Source organism: Anopheles arabiensis, chromosome 2 (genome assembly GCF_016920715.1).
Source record: "Anopheles arabiensis isolate DONGOLA chromosome 2, AaraD3, whole genome shotgun sequence".
Taxonomy (NCBI): Eukaryota; Metazoa; Arthropoda; class Insecta; order Diptera; family Culicidae; genus Anopheles; species Anopheles arabiensis.
This window is the reverse complement of record NC_053517.1, coordinates 90,570,000-90,589,268: the sequence shown is the minus strand read 5'-3', so window position 1 is coordinate 90,589,268 and position 19,269 is coordinate 90,570,000. Positions and strand designations below refer to the sequence as shown.

Below are 19,269 nucleotides of genomic sequence, written 5' to 3'. Positions count from 1 at the left end.
ACACAAAAACCGTTTGCTAGAATGAATACATTTGCATGGGAAATCAAATATTTCTTCACTTTTCTGTCATTTTGGGTTTGTCTGGCTGTGTGTGTGTATGTGTGCGTGTGTACGTGCTTGTTTTTCTTTCACTTTAAGCTCCTTGGCGCTTTTTTTGGAAATGCTTAGTTCGGTGGAAATTCGTTCTCCTTCACACTCCTTTCTTTTTTTTTCTTTTTGGCATGCCGGATCCTCAAACAATTCCATAAGCTTCGTGATGATGGAGGCTGCACAACAGTAGCTTATGCACACGTACAATACGCTACAGGCAAAGGAACGCGTCGCCTCCCAGTGGCCCACCCCGCCCGTGTGCAAGGATGCAAATGGAAAGAACAAACACACACACACACACACAGGCATGCACGCACGCCAGTCGAAAGCCTAAGCGGATCCCTACCCGAAATGGTTCTTGGAAAGGGGACGGCCCTGGGACGTGGAAAAGGCGACGGCAGAAACGGAACGCCCTGCCAGCCTTTAAATCCTAAACCCAAAACAAAGCAACGCCAAATCCCAAACAAAGCCAGTCCTGTCGTATTTTCTCTCCGCTCGAAAGATGCCCTTGTCTCGGTGGGTGTGCTCACTTTTCCCTCTTCTCCTCATCCGCCAATTCGCCCTTTTTTCGCTCAGTCTACAGTAATTTGGTGCTTGGAAAGTAAAATGCAATCCATTCGCTACAGTGCTTTGTCTCACTAAATGTAACTCGGTGTGTGTGTGTGTGGCTTGTTTTTTTGTCTGTGTGTGCTTTTTCTCATCCTCAATTTTCTCTCTCCTGCTTGCAGATCACGTACGGGAGTTCCAGTGCGGCAAATTCTACTACCGAACGTTCTACATGGACGAGGACCGGGACACGCTGTACGTCGGTGCCATGTAAGTACGACCGTGCAACTGTTGCACAAGCTTGCCGCCGGGCACGAGCACTGTCTTTGTGTATGTGTGTGAGTGTGTGTGTGTGTGTTTGTGGACGGGGACCTCCGCCCCGGTTGATTATTGTTTGATTTTTATCGAAGGATTAGCTGGGAATAAATCGAATCCCGGACAATCAGACACAAGAAGCGCTTGCTGCGATGACGATGGGCAAACGTCAAGGAGGACGAACGTCGACGTGCTCTGTGATAAATGGTTTCGTTTGTTAATTTGTTGCAAATGACTTGCGATGACATGGAAGTTTGGTGAATGTGTTTGGAATTTGAAATGGGCCATTGTGCCATTGTCTTTGTAGTGTGGTTGAAGGTGAAGGAATTGGATGGTACCAGATTAACTTTCTATACTTGTCTTTAAGATTCATCAGCTTGTAATCAGTGTGTAGAATCTTTAAAGTAATTGTAATTTTATATTATATGTTAGAATATGTCACCTTTTTAATTAAGTCAAGATCTGTACTATCATTTAAATCTAATTATTTCTTGTTTTACTCATTAATTTTTGCATTGAAATTGATATTACAATTTTATACACGTCTTTCATTTTTGGGCTTCTTGATGAGACGTGAAGTCGTCGTCTTTCATAGTGAAATGAAGGAGGCATGAGACAAAAAGTTTACAAAGTCCGATTCCCTGTCGTTTTGTGTGCCTTTTTAAAGGTCCTTCGCCAAATAAAAGCATTACAAAACATTTAATTACAATCGTGTTGTTCGTCGAGCGTTTATTCACCAAAACAGAACGAGATTCTGACATTCGCAACGCTCTGCACCTCGCCTGGCTTGCATCGCCCCGGTTGATACGCCTTGAAGCTTAGGTGATCGAGGAGCTTAGCTGGGGTAACGCATCCCATAATTATATAACCTTCAATGACGATTAAAGAACAATTAGTTCATAAGTTTTCTTTTGACTAAGTGAAGAGTAACATATCCTAGGTTCATACTTTTATTAGTACTTGTTTCAAATCACAGATTGAATCTGTACAGTTTGTTGTTTGTTTTTATATGATGTGGCAACGAAAGCTTAGAAACAGAGTCCAATGTTTTCATTTTGCTCCTTCGTATGAGTGATAAACTGTTAAACTAAACTGTTACACAGCTTAGCTTAGAGAACTAATTTGTTGTCTTATGTTACTGTACCTTATGTTACTAACAATTAGTAATGTTTTCCATGCATTACATTAAACATCCATCTATCCGGTAAACAGTCTCGTAAGATGACACTCATATAATTCGATGTTATTGCTGTACACTGTAATCAAAGCAGTGATAACGACCAATACTGCAATTACCATAGCCAGATCTTCAAGGAATCGTATAAATCTTCATTTATCATACCAAATTATCCACGGAGTCGCTCGATGAGCTTAATCATCCCCGACCCGATACCTGCTTATTTCACTAATTACATAACAATCATCTTAGAATCATTGGCTTACGACAACGCGCTTATCGCACAACATGTAAATCTTGCCTGTGACTCCAATTTCCCAGCCCAGAGGACCGTTATTATCGACACTGGCACTCGATTAACATGAAACGAATCAGCCACATTATCTCATCGCCTTGACATAATTTCAACCTCACCCACCACAAAGGTGACCTTTGGCGAAGTTGAAAAGCGGTGGGTGGAGGTCCCGGGTACCGTACGGGGTTGATATCATCGGGGCGGTCTGTCGACATCAGGATGGCTGAAAATTTACTCTTTGCCCGTGTGTACAAAATTTATCCATCAAAATTAACCCATTTTATGCAGTCTCTGGTTCGGGTCCGACTAACGGCACGGTTCCGAGCACTGTTTGCTCTATCCCTCCCTCGGTCTCTCTCTCTCTTTCTCTCTTTGTTTGCTACTTTCAATAACAAAGGCAAGCGATTATGCGATAATCCGATAATAATTTTCTCCATCAGCCATCACAGCCTATCGCTATTTTGTGTCGCATTATCTCCTTCCCGAGCGTCATTGTGCCCGCACGGTTAACATCGTCAGCATTGGTGTGTGTGTGTGTGTGTGTGTGTGTGTGTGTGTGTGTGTGTGTGTGTGTGTGTGTGTGTGTGTGTGTGTGTGTGTGTGTGTGTGTGTGTGTGTGTGTGTGTGTGTGTGTGTGTGTGTGTGTGTGTGTGTTCGTACGTTGTGGCTGAACGTCCACAGCACTTAAACCTAATAATTCCCCAAACTTCCCCGACCGCCTGGTGAAACTTCGGTGAAACATTGCGCTCGAGACTGATACGGTTGCGTTGTTTCGGAGCCCAGCAACGCAGTGATTTTGGGAGGCGTTCGGGGTCGGGTGTATCCATTTTTAGACGCACCTTCTAATTCGATTGTCCCACGGGAAGAGAGTGTGGAATGGTCTCTAGCACCGTAAGGCTGCATGGTACTCTAAAATGTACTCATCATCAGCAACCATACGGTGCGTTTCATAATGAATCAGGATCAAAGTGTTATTTTGTGTTGCGTTTTCCCACCTAGACGTGGTTGCCTTCATCCTCGCCTACGATTTAAAGCGTTCCTCGTTTGGTTTAAGCAACAACAACAACAACAACAGAGGGGCTCACACAGTGACTAACCTCGACGCATCTTTTCTTTTTTGTATTCCCGGGATGAAAGTAAACTGTAGCTGCAAGCAAATTGAAAGTGAAAGACAACTCATTTCCTATTAAGTCGTTGTCGGTGAGCTGCTGCAGTAAGCAACACTCCGGCGTACAAGTACGGGCAGTGCCGTGCAGAGCGCAAGGCAGCTGGCACCTTCCTCAGGCTGAAAGCTTTCCATTTCTTCGCAACTGCTCCGTTTCGGCGATGCGATAACGATGTAAACCGAATCCATCCCATTTGCCTGCGCTCCAATCGCTCACCTGACAGAGAGAGAGAGAGAGAGAGAGAGAGAAAGACCGGGCCGAGCCGTTCGCCCGGCATTGCCGTTGGCGTAAAACAAACAGTGATGAAGATTTAATGGGATGCGTCACGTGCAGGGCACGTGTGAAGACAAACTCTGGGCCAATCTAGGGGGGGGCCGCCGGTGCGTCGACGACGACGGCAGCCGGCGTGGTTGCCAGAAGCATCGAGATTAGACGGGCCAAAGGCTTAAGCAGGTATTGCTTACCTGGGAGTCATCCTCCACCATTACCAGCACCACCACCACCACGACACGGAAGTGCTCGGATTGATGAGGATAAGAATGATGTTGCCGTGCCGTTCAGGATGATGAGCACGATCCTGGCACAGGTTTTCTGCCAAGGTCTGAAGGTTTCGGTTTCGGGATTTCGGTAAATATTTTACCACCTGAAACCACTCCCACCACGTGTCGTCCTGTATGTCACCTCGGCAAAGTGCACCCTCCACACACCACACCTCCTCCTCCTCCTCCCCCCCCCCCCCCCAATCGTGGCAGAGATCAGGGCGAGGCGAGAAAGCAAAGTTTGTTCGAAAATAATCATCACATCGTACTTATTATGGTGAAGTTGATACTGCGGTAACACTTATGAGCTGCGTGGTAACGATGGTGACGTTACCTTTTCCGTCACCTTTTCCCGATGTCCTTTTGGAGCAGCCTGTGTGGGTGTGTTCGTTCATTTACCGAAAATCCTTCCCGCACGCTGCCCCAAAAACCCGGGTATCGGGTGCGCCCAGTGTTTCGACGGGTTTCGAGGTTTCACACTAACGAAGCCAATTTTAATTACTTGTGCCCACCGTGTGCACCCGAGACTTCTTCAAGGGGTGGTGCCCCTGCTGGTGAATAATGAGAGCCGGTGTCACATTGCCATATTATCAGCTACCTGGAAAAAGCGCTTGTAAAGTGGTGGTGTAGTAGCAAAGTGGATTTCCCTCCGCCCTGGGTGGAAGTGAGCGTGCGCACATCACGTTTCCGCCCGTAGTTTTCCCCCGTTTTCTAACGTTTACACAGTGTATCCAGGGAGGGAAGGGAGGAGAGTTTGAGGTGCACGCTGTACAGCTAACCGAAATTTACACCGTGACAGGTTCGCCAAAATCCATCACGAACCATCATTCATCAATACCGGGATTATTTTAACTTAAGCCAAAGGCATGCACCTCGGTCGGTGGCTGTGGGAACCGGTACCACGCACCATCCACCTGTGGAAGGAATTACTACCCCTCCCCCCACCCTCCCACTATCTCTCCCACGCACTAAATCGCCCGCTTAGTTGAGGTTGAGGTAAAATCCAGGCTCCCCTTTTGTATGGTTTATTTAATTGGTACTAAAATTGCTTCCTAATGAGTGGCGCTTAGATTAATGAGAAATCGTTTGATTGTGTTCAAGCCGTGTGCAGGCGCTTGCGAGTGGGTGGCTCTGGGGGTTCGTGGGGGTGTATGTGTTTGATCGTTTGAAATCGCTTTTATCTTTACCCAAAGAAACGACAAGAAACGATAGCTAGCTGAGTGTTTTAGTGATCTAAAGTTTCGAGGGAATTGAAAAGTCCTGTCGATGACTATTTGTTTCTATTCCTAGCAATGAATGAACCTTTCAAGCGTTTATATTTAAAGCTTTATGATGTGCGTGTCAGCATTTTAATAGTTCAATAATAGTCAATATTAATAAAGTATTTTATATCGTAACTAAAAGTTTGAAACAAATACACACGACACATCATTAACGATTTTCAATACATTCCAATATTTTGTTTAACAATACAGACAAATGATATGATACTATTGTCAGTTCTTTAATACTCTTACCTCAGTGTAGGGTTTTATGTAATCCAGAGGGATTTCAGCATTAAAAACACCTCTTAAGCCCTCGCCCTCATTGCTTCCTAAATAACCCAACCCATCAGAACAGCATTTAAAAGCAACAGCTTGCTTTTCTCCCTCCCTAGTGCAACAGGAAGGAAGCAGGAGTCAGACAATCCAGCCGCATAATACGCTAATTTGTCTTTCCTTACGCCCAAAAACACCCCAACAGACTACATTCAATAATTTGTCAAAAACCTATCAGCCTGCGTACGTCGCAGCTCAAATTAGGCAAAGTTGTGCTTCTCCTGCCAAGAAGTTTAACGCCTATCTTGTGGTTCAGCACAATCAACAGTTAACAGCAGACCCGTGCGTTTCCGCTTGCGATTATTTTTTACTCTCCCTTCCCATGACAGCTTGCGCTTACTTCCTGCCCATGTTGACTTGATCCTGGCTGGATTACCGGCGGGATTCTGTTTGCAGACACCGTCACTCACTAATCAGCAAACGGAGGGCGTGTGGCCAGTGTGTAGCTAGGCTAGCAGATAAAATATGTTAATGTCACTTCGTAATGAATTGGATATTTTTCTTCATTTTTTGCACACACACACACACACACACACACACACACACACACACACACACACACACACACACACACACACACACACACACACACACAAGCCAGAACCCTCCAGCTCCAGCTGCAGGGCGTTTGGACGCCGTCCGGTCCCCGGTATCGGGGTGGATTAAACGTTCACCGGCAATGAAACTTCAGCGCACAATCAAACCCGTCCAGGACACAAACGGTCAACTACGGGGCAGCGGGACGCAAAGCGTACGGGCAAGCAAGCAACAAAGTTTGAAGCATCTGACAGTGATAAGATAAGAGAGTGAAAGCGGCTGAGCGTTTGGAAGCAAATTGAAATAAATTTTTCATCACGCTCTTCTTTCTCTTGCCCGCTAGTGACAGCAAATTCTTTTTAGTGGGGTATTTTTTGTTCGTTGCTCCACCCGTACCATCAGTCTGGTAGGCATCAGGCTCGTTCGTTTCAAGCTGCTCACCATTCCTGTCAGACAGAGTGCGAAAGTGTGCCAGATGATCCAGATGTGAAGCTAAAAACAGAAGAAAGTTTCCTTCGCCAGCATTCCGTTAGCTCTTATGCTTTGGTAGAACCGAAGCAGTCTAGATGAGAAAGGATGCGAAAACGCACACCCACAGAAATACCTTGAGAACGAAAAGTTCATCCACTGAGTAGGATCGCGCTTTTTTGCGTTGTGATCACACACACACACACACACCTCCAGATAGACGAGTTCAGGAGAATATTCAGCAGCAAATTTCTTAACGCTGACGACGTCTCAGAAGATGACAAGCGAAAGGGAAGAGCCATCGTCATGACACTGGCACAGTTTCTCCACTGTGATGTCCTAGTTCTCTTGCGCTCTTGATAGAAAAGTACAGCTGACTTTTGCTGTGCGTTCAACGCTCAAGAAGATATAGACTCATAGGAACGAAATAAAAAAGATTTTTTGCTTCTGAAACCTTTTTTTTTTGCGAAGGAGAAGTCGTCATAAATTCCAATTAGAGTTTCGTTTTTGTTTTTGGCCACGACCAACATTCTTCGTCATTCAGAGTTAAGTCCTGCATTCTCACAAAAAAAAAAACACACAAAACAGAAAGGTAGCAATACAGTCCTGAAATTGAAACCACTCACAAGATAAAACCAAGATTTAAAGTCTTCTTTGATGAGACTTCACGTAGCAGTTGAACCATTCGTTGGAAATTTCCTTCAATCTTTCTCGTCCCAGCTATTTCTTTTGGCTTTGCTTGACTCAATCCTCGTGCCTCCCGCTGCCCGCTATACATGTGCGCTTATCTCGTTGCGCAAATAGCTACCGACATCTTGAACTGCCCTCTCACACGGTGTAAATGAAACTGGCGCGGTCAGGCAGGAGCATCGTTTGTAGTGAGTGTTTCGCTCCATAAACGTTCGTCAAAAGCTTCATTAACGATCACAGTCACGTAGAGATACTGGCAGGGCACAACCGTCCGCAAAGCAGCGCTGAGTAGGCAATTTGATAAAGTTGATGGAGAAGTTACACTCGATATCGGCAAACAATTTGCTCGGGAAAACATTCTTTATCGTTCGACTTCCGACTACCGATCATGGTGAATGTGAAACTCATCAAACAAAACGATTTCGTGGAAAGGCTGGGAACTGCGAAAAGGAACGGATGACCGACAACAGTAAGAAGTTTTAGAAATAAATAAAGGTCACATGTATTGAAAACCAGGAACAATAGTAACACGATGTATGAACTATAATGCCTAATTTTCTAAAGTTTAAATATGTAAAACCCGATCTACCAAAACACACTCCAAAGCGTAAGAAATGAGCCAAAATATGCTCGTGCATTGCCGAGAATATAAAGCCTGGGAATGAAATAAATCAACCGTCCTATCGTGACGAGCCGAGCGCCCGAGAAGTGCCCGAGAAAACAAGAGATAAATTGAACCGGGGAGACGAACAATATCTACCCAACTGCGGGCGAAAGTAGACAGCGCCGGTTCGGTGCCACCCCGTGTCCCAGAAGCTTTCCCGCGCACACACACACACACAGGATACACGAGGGCCGCACAATAAAAGCGTCCCGTGCCCTGGGACTCCTCACTGCGCAGGTAAACGCTTTCGAAAGGGGCGCAAAATTAAATTATCCCCGTTGGTTTAGCTGCGAAGCCGGTGTGCGCAAGCACAAACTTTTTAAGGCACTTGCTGCCGCCCGTCGCCGCCTTCACCCCGTCCGTCTGCCATCGTCATCATGTTTGTTCGGTGTTTGAAGTCGCAATGTAATTTATTTCACGGGCTCTCTTCACGTTATGGGTTTTCTTTTTTTTTCGCCTGCAAATTGTGCCGATTTTTTGCTATATTTTTCCACTCTCTACGGAGTGTGGTAGCAGCAGCAGCAGCAGCAATAAGCTTATCAAGCTTTTTTGCCTCTTTTTCTTTGGCCATTGCCCCATTGCGTACTGCGTATTGCGTTGAAAACACTCACACACACACACAGGGAGTCAGGGAGTGAAATTTGATCCGAACAATTTCGGATAAGCATACCTTCGCGAAAGGGCACTTTTTTCCCGAACGAAAACCGCCTAGCAGCGAGCGCGAAACAATCGCGAAGACACTAATTTCCCTTAAGAGTTTGAAGTGGAGCTTTTCGGTGAAAATTCAACCCCTCACTCAAGGTCACGAATTCAATGGCAGAGCAGAGATGAGTTGTAGCCGAAAATGAGTTCGCTTTCCCGCAACGGGCCCTAAGTGCCGTCAAAAAGCGGCATTAATGAAAAGCGAGTAGCTTCGTTCGAAGGTGGGTAGGCGTTTCGAACGCGCGAAAGGCTTCCGTTTAATACCGTACGATAGAGAATAGGCACCATCGAACGATATTGGTATTTAAATGCCAACGAAACACTGCTCACACGAGCCCCGGGAAAACTTTCAGTTTGAGCGGCTTTAGCAGACTTGAAAGAATTGTGGGCGGTAACAATGGGCCGCTTTAATTGCCACCACCACCACCACCATCAATTGGGTTTGGTTTTGTAGTTTCCGCTGAAGGTAGCACTATTTAATTGCCGCACATTACAAACGGCTTTTCTTTCCGATCCCCGGGGCGCATCCTAAGAAGCTATCCATTACAGCTGCTGATGAATTCGGGATAGGATCGGTATCCACCTCATAACTCTCAGCCCGACCCAACCGATTGGCCCAAAATCGGCCGCCGATTTGGACTGCTCCTGATGGGATGGGATGGGTCAGCTATTGGCTTGACTTTGGGCCTGCTCGAGAAATCGAGAAACAACTGACTCAACACAAATAACTCCTTCCGTTTGTGGTCCGCTTCGTCCGAGGGAACGTCCGAGCTGGGGGCTCTGCCAAGGCCAAAGGAAAACCACACCTCGAAGGCAGCCCAACAGTAACAGCTGTCAGCTTTTATCAGAAGCAGGAAAACCGGGAAGGCAATCCAGCGCCAACGTACCTTTCCGGCTGTTTGCGTGCTTCATGCCTAATATTTAACGGCGGCTCCGTTCGTCCTTCCCTAGTTGACGCTGCTACGAATCTTTCACGAAAGCTTGGGAAAGTTTCCTTTATGTGTGTGTGTGTGTGTGTGTGTGTGTGTGTGTGTGTGTGTGTGTGTGTGTGTGTGTGTGTGTGTGTGTGTGTGTGTGTGTGTGTGTGTGTGTGTGTGTGTGTGTGTGTGTGTGTGTGTGTGTGTGTGTGTGTGTGTGTGTGTGTGTGCGTCCTTTTGGACGGTTTTCGGGAACGGAGCCTTGGGTAGTCTATTACGCTGGATAAATATTTAATATGTTTCCGACCGAAAGGTGTTTTATTCCGGAATCTCAATTGATGGATCGGCAACTGGGCGTTGTGTCGTCCGGTCGGCTGCGGGTGCGTACAGAAATTGCTAATGAAGTAGCAGCGGTGGTGGTGGTGGTGGTGGTGGTGGTGTTGGTAACGATGGTTGTACAGATCCGGTTCCGGGAGGTTTCTTGCTTGCGTTTCTCCCCCCTAACAGCAGCACAGCGTAAGCAAAAAACCGCGGAAAGTGGCAGCATGAACTTTGAGCAAGAACCACCGCAGGCAGGCCAAGGCATGAGAAGGAGATAAATAATTCATAAAGTGTGCGAATCGGTCTCTAACGGTTGTGCGGTTTTTGTGTTGCTTCATTTCATGTTTTCTTTTTTGTGTGTGTGTGTGATAAGCTTTTCGGTGTAGGAAGGACGTCCTTTTTTTTGCGTTGGCTTACTTGCTTGTGTCTCTCTATCGCTTTGCTGCTCTTCCAAATTGCCAGCATTTGGTTACGCATCACATACTTCAACAATACACTTACGCAGCTCTTTGCCGGGACTCGATGCCTGGGAAAAAACGGCGGAGTGGACGGATGGTCATTCGGGCCGCCGGAAAGGCCACCCCAGCCGGCAGCAGCCCAAACGGAGGTTCCATGAGGCGGAAAATAATTTACGTGAAGCTGCCCAGAGCTTGTACAGCAAAAGCAAAGAAGCACACACACAAACGCGCCCTGTGCGTCACAAGTGGATCGATTCGTGGAAGCGGTCGGGCGTTGAGGACGGTCTGGAATGTTGATGAAGCAGAAGCTGGGTGGGAAGGGTGGCGAGCAGCGGAGTTTTAATCTCACGCTGGTGTCTATTTTGGCTGTTTATGCTAACACCCTGAACTTGAGGTGCTTTTTTATCGACACCGAAGCGTTTTTACGATGATTTGGTGCGGTGGCTTTTGCTTGCTCTTCGCCCGCATCCTGCTGCTGTATTACTTAATGCTAAGCGGTGAGGTAAATTTCTGGCGAGATATTTATGGGTTTAATGTTTCTGTTTGACGTACTCTAAAGGATGTGGACCATTATGTACTGTTTGGGTTCGATTACGCTGTAGCATCGATTGAATCCATTGTTGATAGAGTGAATGATTTTATTTCTATAAAGATTGTCTTACATTTGGTCCTTGAAGGACCTTGCATGTCATATGAATATAATTGCAATAATTTAACAAAAACAGATCTTAAAATGATATCGAATGCGTGGATTTTTCGTTTGACGAATATGCCATTCACTCAAAACTGTTTTCAAGATTTGTTAATTTCTGTTAAACCGTTTGTTCCAGTGGAATTGGCCATATGCATGCCGTAATTATGTCCTGATGAGTGGAGCGCCAAATATATTTGTTGATTCTTGGCGAGCTATGAAAAGCATACCAGGGAATACCATTGTATTCGATGGAGTTAGACTCATGTTTCCTTCATGAAACTATGTTGTCCGTCATGGGTGTGTGTATTACTCGGCGGTTTCTTTTGTTCCTCTTGCTCGTACAGTTCAAATTATTTAAAACGACATCAGAATAGTATTATTGCAAAGATACTTCCGTCCTTCTAAAACCTGCGTTCTGGGGTAAGAGGTGGGACATATTATCACCATCATTATCGTAAAATGATGTCGGATTCCTAACCATACAATTGAAGTTGTCTACCGTGTTTGACTTTACCTTTTATTTTGGAACTCTCATAGATTCCGTACCTTTACTGGAACTGATACCAGGTCTTAGAATTGACACTGATTCTACAACTGAATTCTACTTCTGAATACAGTCCTGGAACTGAATCTATCTATGATCTGAATCTATATTTTATCTATGTAAGAATAGTTGCAAAATGGTATTGCCTGATGCGAATCGGAATAATGTTATAAAGAAGAGAACTTGGGCTGAGCAGTCAGTCGTTGATCAGAACTCAATAGAGCAACACCGTCAGAACAGAAAGAAGTCTGTGTCAACGTTCTCCCTCATTCGGTCCACCTCCTCCACCCCTCGGTTGGTTTTGCGGTTGTCGTGATACGGTTGTGTTGAGCATTGTTCTCTAGTGTTGGAGTATTGGTCGCCTTCCTTCCATCCATTCCGCTCCCGTCTTCGTCGTCTCTATCTTACATCTATCTAATCTATAAGATCCAGGAACTTAGACATAACTTTTACATATCCTGTAACGTAAAACAAACACACATCTCGGTATTGTAAAATGACTCTGACCCCTTTTCAGCCTTGAAATTGATTCGCATAAATCATAACGGTCCTGTAATTAATCCTTATCCCATACTAATTCTGAAATCTGCGTTGATGTTACTGTTAAATCATTAAAAAACTTTAAATTGACAGCTGTATAATAAAATTCGTAAAATATATCGTTTGATTAATGGTTACAAATAACAATTTTCAGCAATACATGTTGCTACGAATGTGTTAATCAATCTCTCTTTTTCTTCGCTCTTCCAGGAATCGGGTGTATCGACTTAATTTGAAAAATATCAGCATGACATCATGCGAGGTAAGTCCTACCACCGCACAATAAAAACCGCCTGCTCAGCTAACTATTTCCTTAATTCATTTATGATCAATTGAAACATGAAAATCGGGCAACATTTGTATTTTTTTTTCTTCTTCAATCTACCACACACAGCACAGCATTATCGAGTCGCAACTTTCAACTGCAATTTTGCTATGAATAGTGTTCATGAGTGCCGCTAGCAGAAAAAGAAATAGAGAGAGAGAGAGAGAGAGAGAAAGAGAGAGAGAGAGGGGGAGGAAGCAATTCACTGAATGTTTATTTTTTTATTTGCTTTCACATTTCACCTGTTTTGCTGCTGCTTCCTCCGATAAGGCACCAACCGGCAGCCAACCAGCCCTGGTGCAGTGTTGTGAAGTTTTCCATCTGCAAACCACATCAAACGAACTAGTTTTTGTAGTCCGCCCCACCACACTCACTCCTCACTTGTCCCCGTTCAAAACAGTAGTCGGCAGTGCCAAAACAGCAACTAAAGCTAGTGGGAAGCTATTTCTGCGGTCATTTTTGGGGTGTTTGTGTGTGTGTGTGTGTCTGCTTTGAAATGAAACAAAAACAAACTCATCCTTACCCGTTCCCCGTGGAGTACGCTACACACATACACACACACTGCCGGCCATCCACACACATGAGCACATGAGCTGCTGCCAGGTGAACTGTGGTCCTAACTGGTGATGAAAACTAACGTACGAATTCAAATCAATTGATCTTTCCTCTCTCCCTTGTTGAAACCACTTTGCCAGCGTTTCACCGGCACCCGGAAAAAATGGACGGGGAAAGCCGGAAAGCTATGCATCGACAAACTGTGGCGCTGGATGCAAGCAAATGTGGCGTGGATGCAACAACAAAAAAAAAGACACGAAGAAACGGCAACAAAAAAAACAAGCAGAAAAGCAACCCGTTTAGATGGAGTCATTTCCGAACCATTTTTGGGGAGCGAAGGGAAATTGTTTTGACCCCACGTCCCTATCGCCTTTCCCCGGCACATTCGGCGTTCGATTATCGTTCGGATTGGATAGTGTGCAAGTGGCTGGGTGAGGAAAAATGGACGGTAAAGAGATGCACCCCGCGCTTGCTGTGCACCGGAGTGAGGCGCAGCGAAAATAAAACACACACATGCACACATACGTCTCAACCCTGCGGTACTATCACCACCAAGCACTCCCAAAAGACAGGACGTCCGGTATCCGGATGCGGAATTGATGTGTTTTCACTCGCTCTCTTTTATTCTCGTTTTTTTTTTTTGGTCGGCATTTTCCTCTTCTGCCTTCGCTACTCATTGTTTGCATTGGTGTGCATTCGGTGCATTGGCTCACCGTTGGAAAGCATCTTGTGAACAGCGTGTTTATTTCCCAACCACCACCTTCGTTCGCGGCACCCGGACCCGGATAAAACGGGGAGCTTTTTGACGATAAAATATATTGTTTCTCGATCAAAGCGATACCGCAATCCTGTTTGGTGGAGCACAGCATCGCAATGAAAAGGATATACTTTGCGCGACAGGAAGCTGTCCTCCGGTGGGAGTCTTTTCATATATTTAAGCTAGTGTTTCTTTTTTTTCCTATCGGTTCGGTTTGAATGGTTTTGAGTGAAGGAAGCAAATATTCATCAACGACAAGTGGCCTTGTACGTAAACTATAGAAAAATATAATTGACCTGCTGATGATAGACTGCTGCACATATAGATGCTTTTTCTCGTAGGTTTATTCAATATAGTTTTCGCTAGTAAAAAGGATTCATTTTAATTGAGCAAACTACTTACTCAATGCAATTTTTGTTCCTGATGTACAATGTGTTTTTTGTGTTCCTTTAAAAACACTCAAACGGACCTAAGGTACAATTTATTCGGGCAAGATTAGAAAACTGAATGAAAAATGAAAACACTTTTTTATCTATAATAATTCTTAAAGAAAATTAAATAGAATAATTGAAGTATAATTGAATTTTCAAGTCATAATTTGCAATTTAAATCTAAACATTTCCATGTTCAGTGTCCAAAGAAAATCATATTCCAAAGGATAATTTAAAACTGTAACGGTGCAATAACAAAAACATAAATCCTGCAACACAATTTGATGATACTAACAATACACTAAATCTGTAGCTTCCTTATCCTTCCTTCTTAAAGGATCTTGGAATGTTTTATGACCTGTTAAACAAAGTTCTCAAGATTCCTTATAATAAAAATGAATTTTAATTAACTCATGACCATATATTAGAAGTTAGAAGCTATTTTGAGGAATAATAATCGAAAGTATTTTTTTTATTAAATAACTAATGATTAAAAGTAACAAATACAACAATACCAAAAGGCATTGGCATCTAACGACACGTGATATGTTATCAACCTTGTGGCATTATTCAAACAACACTTGCTGTGCTGGTTCATTGTGCAGCGGTTTGTGTTTACACCCGTTTTGGAAGTGATTTCCTAACCATCCATGCAAAAAACCTACACGATACAATAAACGCTACAGTACGTAAAAACAACGAATGGATGCAAACAACAAAAAAAAGCGTCCATTACCTTCCTGCAACACCGGCCCTGCCCGCAACCGGGCCAAGTCGCTCCGTTCGTCAACGACAGCACTTTTATTTTGCAGCTCGTTTTTTTGCCTAGTTTCTCCTAGCCTCAACTAAAATGCATATCCCTTGTGGAGGATTCACGGATTTGCACCCGTGCTCACATGTGGTTTGGGGCCGGAGGTTTCCCCACGTTTGCCCACATACTTGGTTACCTCTCTCTCTCTTTCTCGCTGTCTCTCTCTCCAGCAAACTAAATTAATTACTACCGGAGTTAAAATGCAGCTGATGCTGGTTTTTTCAAAAGCGTGTCTTTTTTTTACATCTCCCACTTTTGTTACACTCTCTATGGACGGTGTAAGGTTTTGGGAGTTTTTCACTGCTGCATTTCTTTCTGCAGGCACTCTCCCACCCTGGCATCGCACGGTGCTACTATCGCAGTGTGTGTATCTTTCCGGTCGAGCTTTCTTCGACCCACCGCGCTGACACCAGTGTTTCGTTCATCGCTGGGCAGATTTTCGTTGAGGTTGCAGTTTGCTTGCTGCACTGCACACAGCTACTGCACGTCCTTGGCTGTTAAGGGTTGTATTGTGTAGAATGGGAGAAATAAAAAAAGCCATCGCAAGCCAGCTATATGACTTGTTAAATAAGGAGCGTTTGCTTTTTGTTCTGTTTTACGTGACCTTTAATGGAGGAGTGTGTATGCAGAATGTAACGTGTGATGTTGAAGGTATAAAACGTAAAAATTGTTTGTTAATTATGTTTGTAACATCCAGGAAACTGCAACAAAGCAGCAGAAGCTCATTTGGTGGTGAAATGTTAGCAATTTATCGCAAATCGATAAAATCTGGTTTGCTAAAATCTAGCTAACATTGAAATTGTTTAAGTTTAACTTAAAGCTGAGCTTCTCATTTCATTCTTATCTTCAAGTAGAGAATGAAAATTCAAGTGTCTGTTGTCATTAATAGCATCATTCTTTCTTTCAACCAGCAATCAAAGAACGACAGTGACCTTTCTTATTAAATTACGCCAGCATATCGCTCTTCGTTTGCCCTTCCCTTTCTTTCTCTCTCTTTTATTTCCTCCAGTTTCTCCTTCTATATCACTATCTCTCTCTCTCTCTTTCATTGCAAACACTCTTCTGTGACTTTTTGCGACTGCGAAACCTACTCCCGCAGAACGCTAATCCCAAACGCTGTCACAATCCCGAATGTCCAACAAATGTTACGACACGAAGTTTGTCCCCCGAGGCGTTCCCTTCGCGTGGCAGTCGGTCATTCCCTTTGCCGACCACTATTTCCCACAAACCCTCGGAAAACACTCAATTCAACCTGCGGGAAGGAAAATCAAAAAAAGAAGAACCTCCAAACGGTATGACCAGCGCGTAAACCAAAGGCATGCCATCGCTGGAATATTCGTGAGCCACCTGCGGCAATAACGACCCCGCGTATCCGGGGAGCACAGGATGTGCATGTGTGTGTGTGTGTGTTTCTATGAGAATGGGACGTTTGGTGTCCATGGTTTTTGGAAAGGAAAATAAAAACTTGTGTGGTAACACAACAGGCGGAAGGACAAAAAAAAGAAAAACAACAGTAAGCTGTAATGAAGAAGCTTTTCCTGAATGGGAGAGACGAGAGGGAAATCACACACACATACACATTGGCTGGAAAGCCGGCCCGGGCAGGAATATGTCTTCAGGATATTCGGAACATTTTAAGAATGCCGCTCACAAATTCCGCCTAACGTTTCGAGCGTGGCCAGCCGAAGGGTGCAGTGGGCGCCAGTGTCCGGGGGGACGTTAGCTTAATGGCTCCGGGCCGTATCATCGAGCTGGGCGAGTGGCTTACCTTTTTTTCTGCTGGAGGAGCTAACCTCGCCAGAGCGATACGGAACGATACGGATATCGCTGCAGCCAGGATAATCGTGTCACCTTTTGACGTTTCATGCGATGAATCTCTCCACTTTCCTCGTTCTTCATGGTTATGTGTGTTTGTGTGAGTGTTTTTTTTTTTCGGCATTCCCTTTTCGTTTCTCTGTGCTGAAGCAAGGCATCACCACCATTAGGAGGCTGCCATCAAATGTGGCCATTTGCCCGGAAGAGAGATCATCTGTGGAATCGTTATCGATTACTCGGTACGTTGACGCAATGACTTTTCGATGTGAGTGGTGCGTGTGTAAAGGGGCCCGTTTTTTTTTCACTGCTGGCAAGCAGTTGTTGCACTTCGTCCCGAGCGTCATTTGATGGAGCATTTAATGTTACTGCTAATCGATCGGGTATTGGCACTTCAGCGTATCGGTTCCGATCTTATCTTGGTCTACGTGGACGTCATTTCTGGAAACGTTTAGTCGTGGATTTTACGTGCCTGTGCCTTTCAATCTAGGTCAAAGGTTTGCAAACAGACTTTACTTCTTCGGACTCAAGGATTTTACCGCATTTTTTCGGATACACAGTTAAAGAACATTCAATTTGCATATCATCCTTTCATTTCATGTGCTACAGTGTCATAAAATGAGCGTACGGGTTTCATGTAATTTTGTTTAAAATTTTACAAGGTCTCCTAGTAAGATTTTATCATACAATCCATTACTAAAAGCATTTAAAAAAACAATGATGATTGTTAACATATACTGATATGATTTTTGGTTTACACTTAAATCTTTTTGTGAAAAATTAACTCGGCCTTTCAATCAGCTCGAGCAGGCCCGTCTATCATTTGGCTATATTGTAGAATATGACGTTTTTCTTACAGCTATTTTTAATAATATGAATGTCAGTTCGGTTCAAAATTGACATTAAAAAGTTGTGTATAGGTATGAAATCCAAGCTTCTATTTCCTGAAACATTTGGAGATTTTTATTCATTTCAATCATAATATCAACTTGTTTCCATTCTAAAAAGACGAAGAATACTTTTCTTTACTGCATCTATTGCCTAGCTGAACCAATGCAGGCCACAAGATAACAAACCTCGTCATATGCTCCATGACCCGGCCGACGAGAACGAAAATGTGCGTCATCTTGATAGCTTAATAAAAAGGAAATGAAGTGTGCAATGGCAAAAAATCCCTAGTTGCAACACCTACACTGACCGGAAATCGAACTGTCACCAATGCTGATAAGGTCTAATAAAAAGAAGAAGATCACAGTTAGCCACAAAAAGCATACAAACAACATGAAACGATGCCTACTTGAGCCGGTTTGCTCACGATGACATGTCAAGCCTGAGGTCAAACGCAGGCCGGCAGTGGCCATTTCTGCGTTATCCCGACTAAGGTCAATCCGTAGCTAGTCCAGCGCTAGCCCCACGATGACTCGACACACACACACACACACACACGGCACAAGATGCTGCTGCGTGCGGTGGTGTCTCCGTTTAGCTTCGTTAGCCTTTTTGAACGAAACCAAATCAGCTATTTGGATGAAGGAAAGATGGGACGAAAGGAAGCACACACAACAACAACAAAAAACTCCCACAATTTCCCAAGCCCAACCCAAGGCGTCAGCATCCCATAACCGTTTTTGCGCTGGTCTTCCTTCCTTTGCCGCTCCATGCACGCTGGATTAGTTAAACGAGGGGACATTGCCGACGACGACGACGACAGCACAGATAAGCCATAAATGATATGTGAACGATTAACATTTATGAGCTCCGAAGGTCCGCGGTCCGATACTTTCACACTATTCCCATCTTTGCCATCCTGCTTGCAATCCATCCAGCACGTGGCCGGACCACCATTGACCGCTTCGGAGAGAAGGACACTCGGTCCGAGGGGTGTTGGTTCGGGGTAAACAAACTGTCATCCCGCTATCCCTCCATATTTTCTGATCGTACGCGATACCGGTGTGGACCGGTGTGGGGACTGTGACATTCGATTTCCGGTCAAATGATTTGTAGCAGAGTGAGTGAGTATTACGGGTATGTCGAGGTGGGGGGGGGGCACGCGTGCAGGACGAAAAACAAACTGTCAAGCCTTTTTATTTAATATTTTTTTCTCCCAGCCACGTTGGCGAGCATCGCACCAGCAAAATGGCTCCAATTTTTTTTCCATTTACCTCACGGAACGAACCGGAAAGCTCGAGGAAGCAATGTGGCAACAGCGGCGTGTGGCGATGGCCAGGGGTCCGATCGTTCCAATCGGTCGTGCGCGGTGATTAGTGTGCGAATTTATTGCACCCCTGTGTGCCATTTTTCATCATTTAATAGTAAA

General features: G+C 44.5%; 1 protein-coding gene across 1 annotated transcript in view; it reads left to right on the top strand.

The window, feature by feature from the left end:
• Window positions 1-19,269, top strand: part of LOC120893994 (semaphorin-2A-like) — an 87,839-nt gene that overhangs the window by 45,004 nt on the left and 23,566 nt on the right. Inside the window, exons 2-3 of the mRNA XM_040296282.1 lie at window positions 819-906; window positions 12,472-12,523. Coding sequence (XP_040152216.1) covers window positions 819-906; window positions 12,472-12,523 — 140 coding nt within the window. The remainder of the gene's footprint in view (window positions 1-818; window positions 907-12,471; window positions 12,524-19,269) is intronic.